General features: G+C 39.2%; 1 protein-coding gene across 1 annotated transcript in view; it reads right to left on the minus strand.

The window, feature by feature from the left end:
* LOC106062022 (uncharacterized) overlaps nt 1-17,320 on the minus strand; it is a 29,389-nt gene extending 12,069 nt beyond the window's left edge. The window contains exons 1-8 of the mRNA XM_056007561.1: nt 17,105-17,320; nt 15,512-15,786; nt 13,951-14,098; nt 10,237-10,389; nt 9,784-9,904; nt 2,707-2,789; nt 940-1,113; nt 80-186 (exon numbers count right to left, since the gene is read on the minus strand). Of these exons, the coding sequence (XP_055863536.1) occupies nt 80-186; nt 940-1,113; nt 2,707-2,789; nt 9,784-9,904; nt 10,237-10,389; nt 13,951-14,098; nt 15,512-15,786; nt 17,105-17,116 (1,073 nt within the window). The 5' untranslated portion in view covers nt 17,117-17,320. The remainder of the gene's footprint in view (nt 1-79; nt 187-939; nt 1,114-2,706; nt 2,790-9,783; nt 9,905-10,236; nt 10,390-13,950; nt 14,099-15,511; nt 15,787-17,104) is intronic.
* Nucleotides 17,321-21,711: the final 4,391 nt, after the last annotated feature.

The raw sequence follows: 21,711 nt of genomic DNA on the forward strand, positions 1-21,711 counted from the left end.
CATTTTTTAGTCACATTATTTCTTGATAAATAGATTATTGTTATTGTTTGAATCTAGGCCTATTGGCCCATAAACTCACTGTTCGTCATCGTCGTCTGCGTTGAGAGAAAATCTGGCAGCTCTGGTCTCGTCCTTGACCTCCTTCAAGGTTAGATTTCTTGGGTATCGCCAAGAAAGGTCTTCCCTCTAAGAAAAATGAGTTATGCAACTTGATTGATGTATGCATTGGAATTACAATATACAAAGGGAAACAATCAAAACTGCTCCACAATTTAGCATATGATTGTGTCTAAAAAAATCGTAGCAATTAACATCGAGACTATTTGCCTCTTAAAATGTGGCATTTGAGCAAGACTCTTCATTGTTCGATAACTATTTGTAATTCTGTATAAAATGATTCAACAAATTAAAGTTAATTAAATCAACAGTCAAGGAATCTCAACCCTCTTTTAAGCATTTTACCACGTATTCCTACCATGTACCATCACTTCTGATAAATCGCCTACAGCTCAGCATCACACACACACACACACACAAGCTGGATAGAAGAAGAAGAATGTACCACCCATGAAGTCCCTCCTGTAGGATGATGGATTGAATATTAATTGAGGATTTTTATATGTCTGTTTCAATTCAATACATATAATGTTATTGCATGTGGTTCCCCCATGGAGGAGTCATGATCATTTTTCCTTTATGTTTTCTTAATGGAGGTATCCAAAAAATGTCTAGTTATGCTATAGCAAAAACCATGTCAGAATCTCAGTAATCTAATGCAAGCAGACTTTAAAGTAATTTGTTTTCGATACTTTTCAATCAAATTATTGATTGTCAAACATTTCAAAATTTATTTATTTAACTCTTTTTTTTCTTTGCCTTTCAAAATATATATGTAAATATGTATTCTATTTGTATGTTCCGGAAACATGTATGTGTTACCTGCTTCAGGTACTTGAAAGGTATATCAAAGTCTATTGGATGACACAAAATCCTGTAGTTCCACTGGGCGTATGATGGGATCCCGGTCACGGGGTCAACAGACATGATCTTGCGTGGGAGAAATCCAAGGTTTTCAAAGTTATCCTTGTTTCCGGTGTAGGACATGTACTTGACCTGTGAACCCAGTGGAGATTTTATTTATAGATTAATAGAAAAAAAAACGGATGTGAAAATGTTTTTACAAATAATGCTTTTTGTATAACTCTGAAATGTCTGTAGATATTTTGGACAAATGCTTTTACTTGGGAGATTTTGGTACTTGGATTGATCTTGGTATTTAAAGGTGTATTGATAATTAAAAGGATATCGATACTAAGGTAAATTACGATATTTGTGCGATGTTGATGTTTATGTTAGCATCGATACTTGGGTGGACATTGATACTTGTGTAATTATTGATATTTTGGGTAAACAATGATACTTTAGTTGAATATTTTTGTGTTAGTTGATTCATGGGGGGCTGTTAATATTTGGGGGACGTTCATTCAAGGGGGGGGGGTGCTAATATTTGGAGGACGTTGGTTGATTCATAGGGATGTTAATATTTGGTGAACGTTCTGTCATGGTGGATGTTAATATTTGGTGAACGTTAAGTCATGGTGGATGTTAATTTTTGTGGGACGTTATGTCATGGTGGATGTTGATATTTGGGGGACGTTATGTCATGATGGATGTTAATTTTTGGGGGACGTTATGTCATGATGGATGTTAATATTTGGGGGACGTTATGTCATGATGGATGTTAATATTTGGGGGACGTTATGTCTTGATGGATGTTAATATTTGGGGGACGTTATGTCATGATGGATGTTAATTTTTGGGGGACGTTATGTCATGATGGATGTTAATTTTTGGGGGACGTTATGTCATGATGGATGTTAATTTTTGGGGGACGTTATGTCATGATGGATGTTAATATTTGGGGGACGTTGAGACATGGTGGATGTTAATATTTGGGGGACGTTGAGACATGGTGGATGTTAATATTTGGGGGATGTTATGTCATGGTGGATGTTAATATTTGGAAGACGTTGAGTCATGATGGATGTTAATATTTGGGGGATGTTATGTCATGGTGGATGTTAATATTTGGGGGACGTTATGTCATGGGGGATGTTAATATTTGGGGGACGTTATGTCATGGTGGATGTTAATATTTGGGGGACGTTGAGACATGATGGATGTTAAAATTCGGTGAACGATACGTGATAGTGGATGTTAACATTTGGAGAATGTTGAGTCATGGTGGATGTTAATATTTGGGGGACGTTGAGTCATGGGGGATGTTAATATTTGGTGAACGTTAAGTCATGGGAGATGTTAATATTTGGTGAATGTTAAGTCATGGGGGATGTTAATATTTTGGAAACGTTGAGTCATGGGGGATGTTAATATTTTGGAGACGTTGAGTCATGGGGGATGTTAATATTTTGGTGAATGTTGATTCATGGGCGGGATGTTGATATTTGGGGGACGTTAATATTTGGGATTATTGATATTTGAGAAAATGTTAGTACTTATGTTGATGCAGGGAGAAGGGTTCCAAAGGATAATTGTGAATATCTGAGTAGAAATATTAGTTAAGATTTTTTTCTTTGAATAGCACATTAATATCCTTATGAATTTAAAAGTGCATATGCTTATAACTTGGGGCTTCCTGTTTAATTGACCTTCAAAGTATACAAAGCACTCGCCTATGAAAATTACCTTGCTCATCAGGTCATCCCAGCTTCTAGCATCTAGGTGGTGTCTGTCACTGTAATAAGGCTCAGTTAGTTCTGTGTCTGCGTCTGGACGAATTCAGAAACAATAAAATAAATAATTATCAAATTTATTAAACACGTTTAAATTTTGGATAGAGTGTGGGGCGTGACAAAATATTTAAACCAATAACATATAACAAGACATGTTCAATTTTGTGGCTAAACCTATTAATGCTTTGGTCATCATAAACAAATTTGTACAGTTATGTTTAAAGTACAATGATTTGTTGTTTGTTAGTGTTTTTCAACTCAAACAAGCAGGAAAGTTCCATCATAAATAAGATACTTGTATTAAAGCTTAGTATGGTCTACTAATTCCAAATAAAACATATATTGGCTTACGTTCAAATCGAATGACATACAGTATGCCACGCTACTCGTCAAACTGTGTTTACTGTCACTTTTCAACATCTATTACTGCCACAACAGCAGACCTACCCGTGGTCCACACAACACAACCATCTATTACTGTCACAACAGCAGACCTACCCGTGGTTCACATAACACAAACATCTATTACTGTCACAACACAAGACCTACCCGTGGTCCACACAACACAAACATCTATTACTGTCACAACAGCAAACCTACCCGTGGTCCACACAACACAAGACCTACCCGTGGTCCACACAACACAAGACCTACCCGTGGTCCACACAACACAAGACCTACCCGTGGTCCACACAACACAAACATCTATTACAGCTACAACAGCAGACCTACCCGTGGTCCACATAACACAAACATCTATTACTGTCACAACACAGGACCTACCCGTGGTCCACATAACACAAACATCTATTACTGTCACAACAGCAGACCTACCCGTGGTCCACATAACACAAACATCTATTACTGTCACAACACAAGACCTACCCGTGGTCCACATAATATAAACATCTATTACTGTCACAACACAGGACCTACCCGTGGTCCACACAACACAAACATCTATTACTGTCACAACACAAGACCTACCCGTGGTCCACATAACACAAACATCTATTACTGTCACAACAGCAGACCTACCCGTGGTCCACATAACACAAACATCTATTACTGTCACAACACAGGACCTACCCGTGGTCCACACAACACAAACATCTATTACTGTCACAACAGCAGACCTACCCGTGGTCCACATAACACAAACATCTATTACTGTCACAACACAGGACCTACCCGTGGTCCACACAACACAAACATCTATTACTGTCACAGCCAAGACCTACCCGTGGTCCACATAACACAAACATCTATTACTGTCACAACACAGGACCTACACGTAGTCCACATAACACAAACATCTATTACTGTCACAACACAAGACCTACCCGTGGTCCACATAACACAAACATCTATTACTTTCACAACACAAGACCTACCCGTGGTCCACACAACACAAGACCTACCCGTGGTCCACATAACACAAACATCTATTACTGTCACAACAGCAGACCTACCCGTGGTCCACATAACACAAACATCTATTACTGCTACAATAGCAGACCTACCCGTGGTCCACATAACACAAACATCTATTACTGTCACAACACAAGACCTACCCGTGGTCCACACAACACAAACATCTATTACAGCTACAACAGCAGACCTACCCGTGGTCCACATAACACAAACATCTATTACTGTCACAACACAGGACCTACCCGTTGTCCACATAACACAAACATCTATTACTGTCACAACACAAGACCTACCCGTGGTCCACACAACACAAGACCTACCCTTGGTCCACATAACACAAACATCTATTACTGTCACAACAGCAGACCTACCCGTGGTCCACATAACACAAACATCTATTACTGTCACAACACAACACCTACCCGTGGTCCACACAACACAAACATCTATTACTGCTACAACAGCAGACCTACCCGTGGTCCACATAACACAAACATCTATTACTGTCACAACACAAGACCTACCCGTGGTCCACACAACACAAACATCTATTACTGCTACAACAGCAGACCTACCCGTGGTCCACATAACACAAACATCTATTACTGTCACAACACAAGATCTACCCGTGGTCCACACAACACAAACATCTATTACTGTCACAACAGCAGACCTACCCGTGGTCCACACAACACAAACATCTATTACAGCTACAACAGCAGACCTACCCGTGGTCCACATAACACAAACATCTATTACTGTCACAACACAAGACCTACCCGTGGTCCACACAACACAAGACCTACCCGTGGTCCACACAACACAAGACCTACCCATGGTCCACACAACACAAGACCTACCCGTGGTCCACACAACACAAACATCTATTACTGCTACAACAGCAGACCTACCCGTGGTCCACACAACACAAGACCTACCCGTGGTCCACACAACACAAACATCTATTACTGTCACAACACAGGACCTACCCGTGGTCCACATAACACAAACATCTATTACTGTCACAACACAAGACCTACCCGTGGTCCACATAACACAAACATCTATTACTGTCACAACAGAAGACCTACCCGTGGTCCACACAACACAAACATCTATTACTGCTACAACAGCAGACCTACCCGTGGTCCACATAACACAAACATCTATTACTGTCACAACAGCAGACCTACCCGTGGTCCACACAACACAAACATCTATTACTGCTACAACAGCAGACCTACCCGTGGTCCACATAACACAAACATCTATTACTGTCACAACACAAGACCTACCCGTGGTCCACATAACACAAACATCTATTACTGTCACAACACAAGACCTACCCGTGGTCCACATAACACAAACATCTATTACTGTCACAACAGAAGACCTACCCGTGGTCCACACAACACAAACATCTATTACTGCTACAACAGCAGACCTACCCGTGGTCCACATAACACAAACATCTATTACTGTCACAACAGCAGACCTACCCGTGGTCCACACAACACAAACATCTATTACTGCTACAACAGCAGACCTACCCGTGGTCCACATAACACAAACATCTATTACTGTCACAACACAAGACCTACCCGTGGTCCACATAACACAAACATCTATTACTGTCACAACACAAGACCTACCCGTGGTCCACACAACACAAGACCTACCCGTGGTCCACACAACACAAAACCTACCCATGGTCCACACAACACAAGACCTACCCGTGGTCCACACAACACAAACATCTATTACTGCTACAACAGCAGACCTACCCGTGGTCCACACAACACAAGACCTACCCGTGGTCCACACAACACAAACATCTATTACTGTCACAACACAGGACCTACCCGTGGTCCACATAACACAAACATCTATTACTGTCACAACACAAGACCTACCCGTGGTCCACATAACACAAACATCTATTACTGTCACAACACAAGACCTACCCGTGGTCCACATAACACAAACATCTATTACTGTCACAACACAAGACCTACCCGTGGTCCACATAACACAAACATCTATTACTGTCACAACAGAAGACCTACCCGTGGTCCACACAACACAAACATCTATTACTGCTACAACAGCAGATCTACTCGTGGTCCACATAACACAAACATCTATTACTGTCACAACAGCAGACCTACCCGTGGTCCACACAACACAAACATCTATTACTGCTACAACAGTAGACCTACCCGTGGTCCACATAACACAAACATCTATTACAGCTACAACAGCAGACCTACCCGTGGTCCACATAACACAAACATCTATTACTGTCACAACACAAGACCTACCCGTGGTCCACACAACACAAGACCTACCCGTGGTCCACACAACACAAGACCTACCCGTGGTCCACACAACACAAGACCTACCCGTGGTCCACACAACACAAACATCTATTACTGCTACAACAGCAGACCTACCCGTGGTCCACACAACACAAGACCTACCCGTGGTCCACACAACACAAACATCTATTACTGTCACAACACAAGACCTACCCGTGGTCCACATAACACAAACATCTATTACTGTCACAACACAAGACCTACCCGTGGTCCACATAACACAAACATCTATTACTGTCACAACACAAGACCTACCCGTGGTCCACATAACACAAACATCTATTACTGTCACAACACAAGACCTACCCGTGGTCCACACAACACAACCATCTATTACTGCTACAACAGCAGACCTACCCGTGGTCCACACAACACAAACATCTATTACTGCTACAACAGCAGACCTACCCGTGGTCCACATAACACAAACATCTATTACTGTCACAACAGCAGACCTACCCGTGGTCCACACAACACAAACATCTATTACTGCTACAACAGCAGACCTACCCGTGGTCCACATAACACAAACATCTATTACTGTCACAACACAAGACCTACCCGTGGTCCACATAACACAAACATCTATTACTGTCACAACAGCAGACCTACCCGTGGTCCACACAACACAAACATCTATTACTGCTACAACAGCAGACCTACCCGTGGTCCACACAACACAAACATCTATTACTGTCACAGCCAAGACATACCCGTGGTCCCCATAACACAAACATCTATTACTGTCATAACACAAGACCTACCCATGGTCCACACAACACAAGACCTACCCGTGGTCCACACAACACAAGACCTACCCATGGTCCACACAACACAAGACCTACCCGTGGTCCACACAACACAAACATCTATTACTGCTACAACAGCAGACCTACCCGTGGTCCACACAACACAAACATCTATTACTGTCACAACAGCAGACCTACCCGTGGTCCACATAACACAAACATCTATTACTGTCACAGCCAAGACCTACCCGTGGTCCACATAACACAAACATCTATTACTGTCACAACACAAGACCTACCCGTGGTCCACATAACACAAACATCTATTACTGTTACAACAGCAGACCTACCCGTGGTCCACATAACACAAACATCTATTACTGTCACAACACAAGACCTACCCGTGGTCCACATAACACAAACATCTATTACTGTCTCAACACAGGACATTCCCGTGGTCCACATAACACAACCATCTAATACTGTCACAACAGCAGACCTACCCGTGGTCCACACAACACAAACATCTATTACTGTCACAACAGCAGACCTACCCGTGGTCCACATAACACAAACATCTATTACTGTCACAACAAAAGACCTACCCGTGGTCCACATAACACAAACATCTATTACTGTCACAACACAAGACCTACCCGTGGTCCACATAACACAAACATCTATTACTGTCACAACACAAGACCTACCCGTGGTCCACACAACACAAGACCTACCCATGGTCCACACAACACACACATCTATTACTGTCACAACACAGGACCTACCCGTGGTCCACATAACACAAACATCTATTACTGTCACAACACAAGACCTACCCGTGGTCCACATAATACAAACATCTATTACTGTCACAACACAAGACCTACCCGTGGTCTACACAACACAAGACCTACCCGTGGTCCACACAACACAAACATCTACTACTGTCACAACACAAGACCTACCCGTGGTCCACACAACACAAGACCTACCCGTGGTCCACATAACACAAACATCTATTACTGTCATAACACAAGACCTACCCGTGGTCCACATAACACAAACATCTATTACTGTCACAACGCAAGACCTACCCGTGGTCCACATAACACAAACATCTATTACTGTCACAACAGCAGACCTACCCGTGGTCCACATAACACAAACATCTATTACTGTCACAGCCAAGACCTACCCGTGGTCCACATAACACAAACATCTATTACTGTCACAACACAAGACCTACAAATGGTCCACACAACACAAGACCTACCCGTGGTCCACACAACACAAGACCTACACATGGTCCACACAACACAAGACCTACCCGTGGTCCACACAACACAAACATCTATTACTGCTACAACAGCAGACCTACCCGTGGTCCACACAACACAAACATCTATTACTGTCACAACAGCAGACCTACCCGTGGTCCACATAACACATACATCTATTACTGCTACAACAGCAGACCTACCCGTGGTCCACATAACACAAACATCTATTACTGTCACAACACAGGACCTACCCGTGGTCCACACAACACAAGACCTACCCGTGGTCCACACAACACAAGACCTACCCGTGGTCCACACAACACAAGACCTACCCATGGTCCACACAACACAAGACCTACCCGTGGTCCACACAACACAAACATCTATTACTGCTACAACAGCAGACCTACCCGTGGTCCACACAACACAAACATCTATTACTGCTACAACAGCAGACCTACCCGTGGTCCACATAACACAAACATCTATTACTGTCACACAACACAAGACCTACCCGTGGTCCACATAACACAAACATCTATTACTGTCACAACACAAGACCTACCCATGGTCCACACAACACAAGACCTACCCGTGGTCCACATAACACAAACATCTATTACTGTCACAACAGCAGACCTACCCGTGGTCCACATAACACAAACATCTATTACTGTCACAACACAAGACCTACCCGTGGTCCACACAACACAAACATCTATTACTGTCACAACACAAGACCTACCCGTGGTCCACATAACACAAACATCTATTACTGTCACAACACAAGACCTACCCGTGGTCCACACAACACAAACATCTATTACTGTCACAACACAAGACCTTCCCGTGGTCCACATAACACAAACATCTATTACTGTCACAACAGCAGACCTACCCGTGGTCCACACAACACAAACATCTATTACTGTCACAACACAAGACCTACCCGTGGTCCACATAACACAAACATCTATTACTGTCACAACACAAGACCTACCCGTGGTCCACACAACACAAGACCTACCCGTGGTCCACACAACACAAGACCTACCCGTGGTCCACACAACACAAGACCTACGCCTGGTCCACACAACACAAGACCTACCCGTGGTCCACACAACACAAGACCTACGCGTGGTCCACACAACACAAGACCTACCCGTGGTCCACACAACACAAGACCTACCCGTGGTCCACATTGCTTCCATGTAGCTCAAGACAGGTTTGAAATAGTCCGTGTAGTTTCTGTGGGTAGCATTCTGGGTAGACCAGGCCACGAAATATTGCTTCATTTCTTCAATTTGATCCTAAAGTTAAAAAAAAAAACATTTTGAAGACAATTTAAAGAAACGACGCAAACAAATTTGATAATAAAATATAACGTGATCGGAAAATTAATATTGTTTTGAATATAAATAATTAAAATCAATGCTGAGGTGTCACAAGTATTATTATACCATTTTCCATGAAGTCATAATAAAAGTAGAATAGATTCTCAAAACAAAAGATTACATTTTTGGTGTATGAAAAGCGAGTGTATATTTAGATAGCATGCCGACACGAACAATTGAAAATATAGTCTCTTAATATCCCTGTGATTGTGTGGCAGGGTCATTACTAATCAATCAGATGAACTTACATCAGGGTTCTCCAAATTCAAAACTGAGGGAGGCACAGGTGGAAAAGGGATGTCCTCAACTGCTAAGAATGACGTGTTGGTTGAGGATTTCTTGACCAGCCTGTAGTCGTTGTGACGGGTACGAAATTCCACTCCATTGATGACCGCTGAAACCTAAAAACAATAAAGACTATTGATGACCTCGACAACATAAAACAATAAAGATATTTGCTCTATTGATGAGTGTTAAAACATAAAACAATAAAGATATTTGCTCTATTGATGACTGTTAAAACATAAAACAATAAAGATATTTGCTCTATTGATGACTGTTAAAACATAAAACAATAAGATATTTGCTCTATTGATGACTGTTAAAACATAAAACCATAAAGATATTTGCTCTATTAATGACTGTTAAAACATAAAACAATAAAGATATTTGCTCTATTGATGACTGTTAAAACATAAAACCATAAAGATATTTGCTCTATTGATGACTGTTAAAACATAAAACAATAAAGATATTTGCTCTATTGATGACTGTTAAAACATAAAACAATAAAGATATATGCTCTATTGATGACTGTTAAAACATAAAACAATAAAGATATTTGCTCTATTGATGACTGTTAAAACATAAAACCATAAAGATATTTGCTCTATTGATGACTGTTAAAACATAAAACCATAAAGATATTTGCTCTATTGATGACTGTTAAAACATAAAACAATAAAGATATTTGCTCTATTGATGACTGTTAAAACATAAAACAATACAGATATTTGCTCTATTGATGACTGTTAAAACATAAAACCATAAAGATATTTGCTCTATTGATGACTGTTAAAACATAAAACAATAAAGATATTTGCTCTATTGATGACTGTTAAAACATAAAACAATAAAGATATTTGCTCTATTGATGACTGTTAAAACATAAAACAATAAAGATATTTGCTCTATTGATGACTGTTAAAACATAAAACAATAAGATATTTGCTCTATTGATGACTGTTAAAACATAAAACCATAAAGATATTTGCTCTATTGATGACTGTTAAAACATAAAACCATAAAGATATTTGCTCTATTGATGACTGTTAAAACATAAAACAATAAAGATATTTGCTCTATTGATGACTGTTAAAACATAAAACCATAAAGATATTTGCTCTCTTGATGACTGTTAAAACATAAAACAATAAAGATATTTGCTCTATTGATGACTGTTAAAACATAAAACAATAAAGATATTTGCTCTATTGATGACTGTTAAAACATAAAAAATAAAGATATTTGCTCTATTGATGACTGTTAAAACATAAAACAATAAAGATATTTGCTCTATTGATGACTGTTAAAACATAAAACAATAAAGATATTTGCTCTATTGATGACTGTTAAAACATAAAACCATAAAGATATTTGCTCTATTGATGACTGTTAAAACATAAAACAATAAAGATATTTGCTCTATTGATGACTGTTAAAACATAAAACAATAAAGATATTTGCTCTATTGATGACTGTTAAAACATAAAACAATAAAGATATTTGCTCTATTGATGACTGTTAAAACATAAAACAATAAAGATATATGCTCTATCGAAGACTGCTTTATAATCAGAATGATGACACAAAGGCTATTGACTAAGTGGGAATCACCGCAGAGACTTTATGTGCCCTGTGATAAGTACTTAGACAAAATGAGTAGACAAAATGTGAATCTAGTAAGATAACAGCCATTTTAAGAATGATTCATCTCTAAGTAAATGTAGAAATATCTCTACTTCCAGTACTTCTATTCTATTTTAATTCTGCTAACCATCATAAAGTATACTAAATAACATTAAAGAAAGAACCAACATTAAACACCCAGACAGACAGACATACAGAGTGAGTTGATAGAAGCTTGGAAAAAAAAATAAATGAAGAGGCTCCTTAAAGGGTGGGGTGCTGGGCGTCGCACGGTCTCCGATTGTACTAAATGCTAAGCATATTTAAAATAGTTATTTAGCATCAACAATTAGTTAATTGCGTCATGACATAAAAAATGTATAATAATAATAATAATAATCATAATAAAATAATAATTAGGCTTGTCTTCGAGTCGGAAGATTAATGAGGAACGCAGTATCTTTCGTGGCTTCGCAGCCCCAGCTGCAACCTACATATTTTGCCACAAACAGCGCAGGCATAAACAATTGTTTAATGATTAAGTGTAAAATGCAGATGTAAAGAAATCTTTCCTATCAAATATACGTCGTCTTCAATCACTGTAAACATGAAGGCATACTACATACATGTCTTGGAAGAAATACGAACACAGAGTTAAAAAGAAAATTGACAATTAAGACTTATAGCCTCCCTATATATATATATATATATATATATGTATACTCAGCTTTAATGGGTACCAGATATTAGTTAGAAAAAAAGTAAAGACGGTTGTTAGAAGTGCTGGCCAGATGACATCCTCGTTAACCGTGGGCCACAGACACATCATCTGACCCATAGATCGCAAGGTGTGAAAGGAAAACTTTACTTTTTTAAAAATGTATATTGTTAGTGTTGAGTATATCTTAACGTTAAAATATACACAGAAAGTAGTTAAAGGACCAAAAGCAATTGAAAAAGGAATACTTTATCAAAACAAAGCTTATCTAAGGGAAAGAACCGCTACCTACTGACATTTATCTAAAAAGTACAGGGTTTAGCTCCCTTTCTGCTATATAAATTAGTACTAAATGATTAACTGGTTGGTTAATGTTTGGATGGATTCGTGTATTGTTATCGACTGTGAATAATTATGTAAAATTTTAACTTGATTCGAGAGTGTAAAAGGGAGAAAGACGTGTCAAAACATAATAAGTGGACTAAATCTATTTATCTATCTATTTATCTATCTATCTATCTATCTATCTATCTATCTATCTATCTGTCTGTCTGTCTGTCTGTCTGTCTGTCTGGCTATCTATCTATCTATCTATCTATCTATCTATCTATCTATCTATCTGTCTGTCTGTCTGTCTGTCTGTCTGTCTGTCTGTCTGTCTGTCTGCCTGCCTGCCCGTCCGTCCGTCCGTCCGTCCGTCCGTCCCTCCGTCCGTCCATCCATCCATCCATCCATCCATCCATCCATCCATCCATCTATCTATCTATCTATCTATCTATCTATCTATCTATCTATCTATCTATCTATCTATCTATCTATCTATCTATCTATCTATCTATCTATCTATGTAATAATTTATATTGCGGGTGTGCGTTTATGCATAGGGGTAAGGGATACTGGGAGTTAAGGTTAGGGAAAAAATCACTCCCCTCTTTTCATGACCTCTGGTACCGCTAGTAGCATCTAGACACCCTCGCTTATTCGCTTATTAATAATGGCTTGGCCAAAATGAAATCCTTCGTCCAATTTAAACTTCAAGTTCTTGACAAACTTTTCAAAGATTAGAATAAAGCGTCATTGTGAACTGAATAAGCTCATTTCTGAATCTATGATAATAATAATTACATCTTTTATATAGCGCTACTTTCATGCTTATAGCATGCTCAGAGCGCTATAGTCCAATCTCATTTGTGGATCAGTGGGAGGAGAGGGGTATCAGGGAGAAGCTTTTCCGTGCTGCCTTTAGGCACTCAGTAAACAAAACTCTGCACGAGTCGGTTGTTGAACCTCGAGCCCCCTTCATAGGTAGCCATCTATAAGGATCTACTCTGCTCACCTCTCCCATGCCAAGCAGACGGATGTAGTCGCTGTGGTCATGAACGCCAGCAACACCGGTGTCGATATGTGTGGAGCCGTGGTAGTTCTTAGTACCCTCAGTGTCATGGCGAACTTGTTTGATACCAGACTGACCTCCAGTGCGAGTTCTAGAGAGAAAAAAAAAGAACAATAATAGGAAGGCATTACCTTTCTGTGGTTTTTAAAACTTTAATCTGTCTATTATATATTTGCGCTTATTAAATATTCGCGACATGCCATTCATTCATCTATCAAGAGATCTCTGGAAAGGCCGAACGGATTTGTATACAATTTTTACAGATGCTCCTTTTACCTATTAAGTACTCGCTAAGAAATGGTTTTGATAGAATCACAACCTGAGCGCAAAAATATGCGAAGAAAATTACAAACACGTCTTTTTCTTTCTTATCGTGTTCGAGGGTTCAGATAAGAAGTTTGGATGGATTCGTGTATTGTTATCGACTGTGAATAATTATGTAAAATTTTAACTTGATTCGAGAATGTAAAAGGGAGAAAGACGTGTCAAAACATAATAAGTGGACTAAATCTATCTATCTATCTATCTATCTATCTATCTATCTATCTATCTATCTATCTATCTATCTATCTATCTATCTATCTGTCTGTCTGTCTGTCTGTCTGTCTGTCTGTCTGTCTGTCTGTCTGTCTGTCTATCTATCTATCAATCTATCTATCTATCTATCTATCTATCTATCTATCTATCTATCTATCTATCTATCTATCTATCTATCTATCTATCTATCTATCTATCTATCTATCTATGAAGATAAACTGCACAGTGCTTTTTAAATCATGCAACTTTCCTTACAATTTTTCTTTTAAAAGGGTGATGTGGGACTAGTATAGTGTTCGTGCATCTCAATAAGGTACGCAGCTTTATAGGACATCATAAACTAAATATGTAATGGCAATTATACTCACAAGCTGTGGCGTATCAGATTCAGGAACTATGCGTATTTGTGTACCAACAAAAATGCGTGTAAAATCTTTAATTTGTTCTTGCTACCCAATCTGCGGGTTTCCTTGGTAGAGTAAGCTAATGCTTTCAAATACATTGTTTCCATTCTTAACTTATGTTTCTATACGGTAGAAAAGAGTGGTAAATGTAAAGTTCTCTTGCAAGGACATTGCAATCCATTTTTTTTTAGCAGACTGTTAACGAGAGTGTTATATGGCCATCACAACGACCACCCGTCTTTACTTTCCCCAACCAATGACAAGAATCCGTTACAGTTGGATAGACTCAGGGGCGTCAAACAATTTTAAAGTTGGAGTTAACAGACTTCCCCGGGTTTTCGAAATCGAGACATCTCGATTCAGTAGCAAAGAACTTTATATAACTTGGCCATCATCTTCCATGCTATCCAGATTAGGCGACAGAAAGTAAACCCTTAAATATTTTTTGTTTTCGCGCATGATGGAATTAAAATTTGTTTTTAATTTCATTGAAACAAGCCTTGTTTAAAGTAGTGTTTTCTGTTTGATAATGTGGTCATTTCAAATTGTTACAATGTTCATACCTTTCTTCTACAGATTCTTGCAGTATCATTGTTTGTTTGGCTAGGGCCTTGACAGTATCAGTCAGAGCCTGAAGCTTGGCCTGCAGTTCCGGACTAATCCCACAGTTCTCTTTCGCTTTCTCCTTCGTTTTGGAGCTGGGTCTGTAGTCCTCCCAGTCCTTGTCGTAGCTTCGTCTCCTGTGTCTGTCCTCGGCGAACTCCCGCTCAAAATAGTCGTATAAACTTGCGCCGCTCATCACCCCCAACGCCAGTGTCAGCAGCCACAGAGAAATAATCTGTAAAGAAGTGGAAAGAAATAAAAATTGTTCTGGAAAGTACCGAGTTAATTTGTACAAAATACAGCTCAACCCAGAGAAATGGTACATTTGAATATTTGTTTTGAGTAATCGAAATTTCAAAAGATTTTTTTTTTTAAATTATCCTGGGAACAAGGCTCGAGTAGTCATCAATACCATTCTGAACAATACCATCCTGAACAATACCATCCTGAACAATACTTTTATTGTAATGAAATGAAGGAAGACACGAGTATGTTTTGAAAACAAAAAAAACTCAAAAAAAAAACAACAACAAAACATGCTTATATTAAGCTTAGGTGTATCAATCAGTTTGGATCATTCATGTGGCCTAATTTAATCTGTAATAGATCTAGACTAAAAATAATAAACCTGCGCAATTAGAAATATTTTTACAAATAGTTTTAGTCTGGTGCAAATTTAATTCTTTAGGGCAGAGAATTCTCAATAAGCTATGATCCTGTAAGTTATTTGAACCTGTTGGGAAAGGGGTATGCGAGAATATAGAATCTAAGAATGAAATGGGTTGCCTAAATCAACAATGAATACCAACGACTTAGCATAGTTTAAGTTATTGATTAACATGCATGACTAGATTGACATATGAATTTTTTAGGACTCATTATCTTCTTTTTAAAGTAACGTCTGTAATATATAAGATAAGAATATTACCGCTATCGCTTTTTAAATTCTTTTATTAATTTTTTTTTTAAAGTTGAACGACCTAAATTCGAAATTGAGGGCTCTAGCCTCCTCAAACCAATACATTAACCACTGTACTAGAGAAGTACTTAGGAAATTAGAATGTTTTATAGTTGTCTTCTCTTAGTTTCAAACTTTAAAGAAAAGTATAAAGGGGCTTATTCAACGTATAACCACCGTAACAGTCTAGTACTATTTCTTTCCCTTGTTCAATACCAAACAAAATAAATAAATAATAATAATTTTTTTATATTAATTCTTGTGTTGTCAGGTAAAAGAGATACATGTGCGGAATTTCAATTTGATTAGAGATTGGGTGTTAGAACTAGCATGTACAAACTTTTTTTACCAGACAGAGTCAGTTAATATAGACCAAGCTTTGTAATAAATGAGTATGAGTAATAATAAAATATACAGAAATTAAGTTTACATTCAAGTTTAAATTTACCTCCCCCACCCCGGGCGCTCCAATTCTGTAACTATCCGTGTCTTTAAAAAAAAAAACAACTTGCTGTTTATATAGTGACAAACTATTGAGTTTATTAATTATTTGTTTCGTCATTTAAACAGAAATTAAAACAAAAATTGGACTTACCAAAATCCTCATGTCTATCCCAATCGTTTTCAATAGACTCCCAAACTGATGTCGCGTTTACCTAACTAAAGTGTGAATAATGTTTAAGTCACCTTTCCCCAGCTGAAAAAAATGGAACCCAACCAACGTTTAAATATTTATTTCCTTCCTTTCCAAAAAAGACTCCAGGTAGGCAAACATTCACCTCCTTTATATATCAAGTGTAAGGAGAGAGAGCTAATATAAGGGATTATAAGTCGGGAAATATATAAGTAACTCAATTCTTTAAAAAAAAAAATAATAACCCACCCTACCCTTACTCTATTGCGCTAGGCGTGTGCACACACACACACACACACTTCGTATTGGTGTCACGAATGTATTACAAAGTGTGGGGAGTGTCGGAAACAGGGTAGTAGCGAGTTAGGTGAAATGAAAAACTTATTCAACATTCGGTGTGGGCACCCTGCTGGCAAAATTATTTCCTTTATTCAAAGGATATTAAATAGAGCGCAGGGTGCTAAGGGGCGCTGGGTCATAGACAGAACCTTTTGCAACAAGGCACAACATAGATCTAGCATATATATATATATATATATATATATATATATATATTGCAGATATGCAGTATTCCTAAATAGTATAACTATGTGTGAAGTAAGGGCCTTGGCCTGCATTAAAACCACACATAGCTCTTCATCTCGAAGTTGTAGATCTGTATCTTAATCGGCGAACCTGTATTTCAGTGTTTCTCAAACCTGTGACGCTCTCCTATATCAAAAAAAAAAAAATTACATTCGCGCCCCCGCCTCCTGCTCTCTGCTCTCAACCCACACTCCGATTAGTCAGATATTATTACAGCGCATTATTTCTCCTAGTAAGAACTTGGCTAGAACGTAATACTTGTTAAAATCAAGATAATACAATTGTGCTTCGATGTCTGCCTAGTCGAATGGTTTGATCTCTGGACTGTCATTCGGTGGTCTCGATCAGGGGCGTAGCTAGGAATTTTCCATCGTTTGGGGGCCCGGGGGCTTGACCTCTTTGGAGGCCTCTGCATTTTGCGTAATATTTAATTTTCAATGTAAAAAACACTCATTTGGGGGCCCCTCTCAAGTGGGGGCCCGGGGGGGGGATTTTAAAATTCTCCCCCTGCTCCCCACACCCTAGCTACGCCACTGGTCACGATGGTCACGGGATGAAACCCTGCCCTTTCCCAGTCTTCCTACGAGAGGCTTTGGCTAGGGTTTAATTCTCTTCTGAATCTGAAGGCACATCTTTAAACATGTAATGCAAACAAGCAATCTATCTGTTGATAATTCTTTTAGTGTTTAAGGACACTAAGGAATACTGCCATAATGGTCTTTCAAAACATGAATATACATCTACTACAGAGACGTAGTTAGCAAAACGTGCGCTCGGGGCAAGGAAGGTACTTTATTGCCCCCCCCCCCCAATTTTCCATAAACATCACATAGAAATATAGGATAAGGGTGGCGCTAGTTGCATCGTGCCCCCCTAGCCCTCTCCCCTCTCATTACGCCTCTGACTCCTGTGATAGTAAATGTGATTGTTTTGTCAGTCCCGAGCTGTTATTGTAACCCACTAACCGACATTGATGGCATGTCGAAAGAATGTGCTAATTAACGGATAGAACGGACGATGAGTGTGAAGACTGCGATATCAGCATGTCTTTTCATACACTGAATTGCATTTAAAAAAACAACAACTATTACATGGTGTCAGATGGACCGACTCCACCCGCCACAACCGCTGGAATTTAATGGAAATGTTGCAGAAAACTGGAGAAGTTTTAATAAGTCGTTTCAAATTTACACAATAGCAAGTGGATTTAATACTAAAAGTAAACTAGTACAGTCACATGGGCGTAGCCGGGGGGGGGTTCTTGGGGTTCAAATCCCTCCCGAAATGAAATCCCCCCCGGGGAACGGAATTAAGTGACTGATTTTTGCTTTCTTTTTGTTTATTTTAGGTGAGATTTTAATACTAAATCATCACTTACCACAGCACAGCCGAGGGGGTTTTGAGTTAAAAACCCTGTACCAGGGTTTTTTTAGTTTAAACCCCCCTACCAGGGGGTTTTGATATTTAAAAAAACCCTATCAGGGGGTTTTGAGATACAAATCCCTCTACCAGGGGGGTTTTGAGTTTAAAACCCCCTACCAGGAGCTTTGAGTTTAAACCCCCCTACAGGGGGTTTTGAGTTTTAAACCCCCTACCAGAGGTTTCTGCAGTTAAATCCCCCTCTTCTATAAAACAAAAAAAAAATGCAAACAGCAATCCCCAAATTCCAACAGCACAGTTAAGGAATATTTTGATTTCAAAATTTACGATAAACCCCTCTTCAATATAAAAAAGCAAATTACACATTCAAAATTTTATGAGCGTAGCCAAAGGGGTTTTGAGTTTAAAACCCTCCCCCCTCCAGTTGGGGTTTGAAACTAAAAAGTACCTCTTCAATAAAAAAAAAGCATTTTACACACTATAAAATCTATGAGAGTAGTCAAAGGGGTTTTGAGTTTAAATCCCCACCTCCAGATGGCTTTTTCTTTAAAGTTAAAAACCCCTCCAGATGGTTTTGAGTTTAAAATTCCCCTAAAGAGCGTTTAGAGTTGAAAACCTCTCTCTTCAATATTATTTTAAAGCAAACTACAGTCACCAAATTCTATAATCGTAGCTAAATGGGGTTTTGAATTAAAAAAAAAAAAAAAAACTCCAGAGATTTTTTAGTTTAAAACCCCTCAACAGATGATTTGACGAAAAAACTTTCCTTTTCGATATAAAATCTAAAGCGAAATACAGGCATGTAATTCCAAAAGCGTAGTCAAGAAAGGTTACAAATTTCTACCAGTGGCTTGGGCTCCATTAATAAAGTGTGAAGTCTTCTGCCGAAATTGAAAAACATTAAATGTGGCTCAACAAAGATGGCTAAGACAGATTTTAGGAGTCAGTCATAGAGATCGGGTCTAAATCAAAGAAATCATATGCCGAACTGGGAGTCGAATCCTTAGTAAGGTTGTGACAGAGCGTCGCATGAGGTTTTGCGGGACATGTTCTCCGAAAAAATGAATTACGCAAAATAAGAGTTGCGGAAACAGCTTGCCGGAAAATGCGCCGAACGGCGCGAGAGGGTCTAAGTCAGTAAGAATAGCACATTAGCTTTTTGAAATAAAACTTTTTAATAGCCAGATAATGCACTGTAGATACCTCAGAATATGCATTTTGTTGGCTTTCAATACCAGAAATAGTGCTCGGAGGCGGGGCTTTGCCCCGCGCTGGGGGAGCGCTGCGAGCTCCCCCAGACCCCCTTGCTATCTGCCTTGAACACAGAAGCTCTAAACTTGGGAGGAAATCGTTCTTTTCTCTCTAATGTAAACATCCGTCCTAGTCTAGTCACTAATAGCGCGCACCTTCTGCACTATTTTGGATGGCGATGTGCTTGGCCGGGTTATAACATTACTTTTACAAGTCAACATTCTGGCTGACTACAATACCGTGAAGAGACGAAAGCTGAGCTGGTTCGGCCGTATCGTAAGACATCTCACTGTCAAAAGTTATCCTTCAAGGTACAGTGGAGGGAGCACGAAGAAAGGGTCATCCAAAGAAAAGCTGGCTGGACAATGCCAAAGAATGGACCGGCCTCTCTCTTGATATCCTACTAAGAACAGCTGCTGACCGGGAAAAGTGGAGGGATTTGGTTAGACGAACTGTCACATTTAAAGACCGCATCACAAACGAAGAGATTACAGACAGCGTCACTGCAGCGATTGGACCCCACGATGACCTGCTAACTAGTGTAAAAAAAAAACAACAACCCGCAAACTTAAAACTCTAAGGCCATATTACAAGGTCTTCGGGACTCGGAAAGACCTTCTTTAGGGGAACAGTACCAAGAAAAAGAAGAAAAGACAGACAGAGAAAGTGATGAAAAGACAGCATGAAAGAATGGGCGGGCCTGTCAATGAAAGAAGTTCTATCCGAGGGAAAAGACAGAGAGGAATGGAGAAAGACGGTTGACAGATCTTGCGAGGTGCCCCAACGGTCCAACAGATAGGTGAAGGAGGTGAAGGTGAACTGTCACAGCAACAAGGAACTCACTATAGATACAACATTTTTGGTTTCCCAATCTTTTAGGTTATTACGTACAAGTCTATATGAAAACTCCGCAAGTAGGAGATCATCCATTTATGACGTCCCTAAGAATGTTTCATTTCTCTATTTCTTTACTGGAAGCCTGGTAGTTGGCTGTCGAAGCTTTGAGCTTACGAACCGAGAGATCTTGAGTTAGAATCCCTGAGATTTTGAAGTTCGCGATTTTTAGGACGCCCATATGTCCACCTAACCATAAAGGGCGCCGACAATTAGTTGGAGAAAGTAAAATTGGTTGGTCATTGTGCTGGCCTGGTTAACAGTAAGCCACTGTGACCTATGAGCTTTACATCATTCCCCCCCCCCCCCATAGCATAATAAAATAAAAGCGAATAGCTCTCAAATAAAAAAAAAATATTTAGAAAGCCAGTAAGCTATTAAACAGATACAAATTTCGGTCCAAACTGCGACACTTATGTTAACGCAATCACCTACAATATGTTATGTGCACTGAGCTG

The sequence above is a fragment of the Biomphalaria glabrata genome, chromosome 13 (genome assembly GCF_947242115.1).
Source record: "Biomphalaria glabrata chromosome 13, xgBioGlab47.1, whole genome shotgun sequence".
Lineage (NCBI taxonomy): Eukaryota > Metazoa > Mollusca > Gastropoda > Planorbidae > Biomphalaria > Biomphalaria glabrata.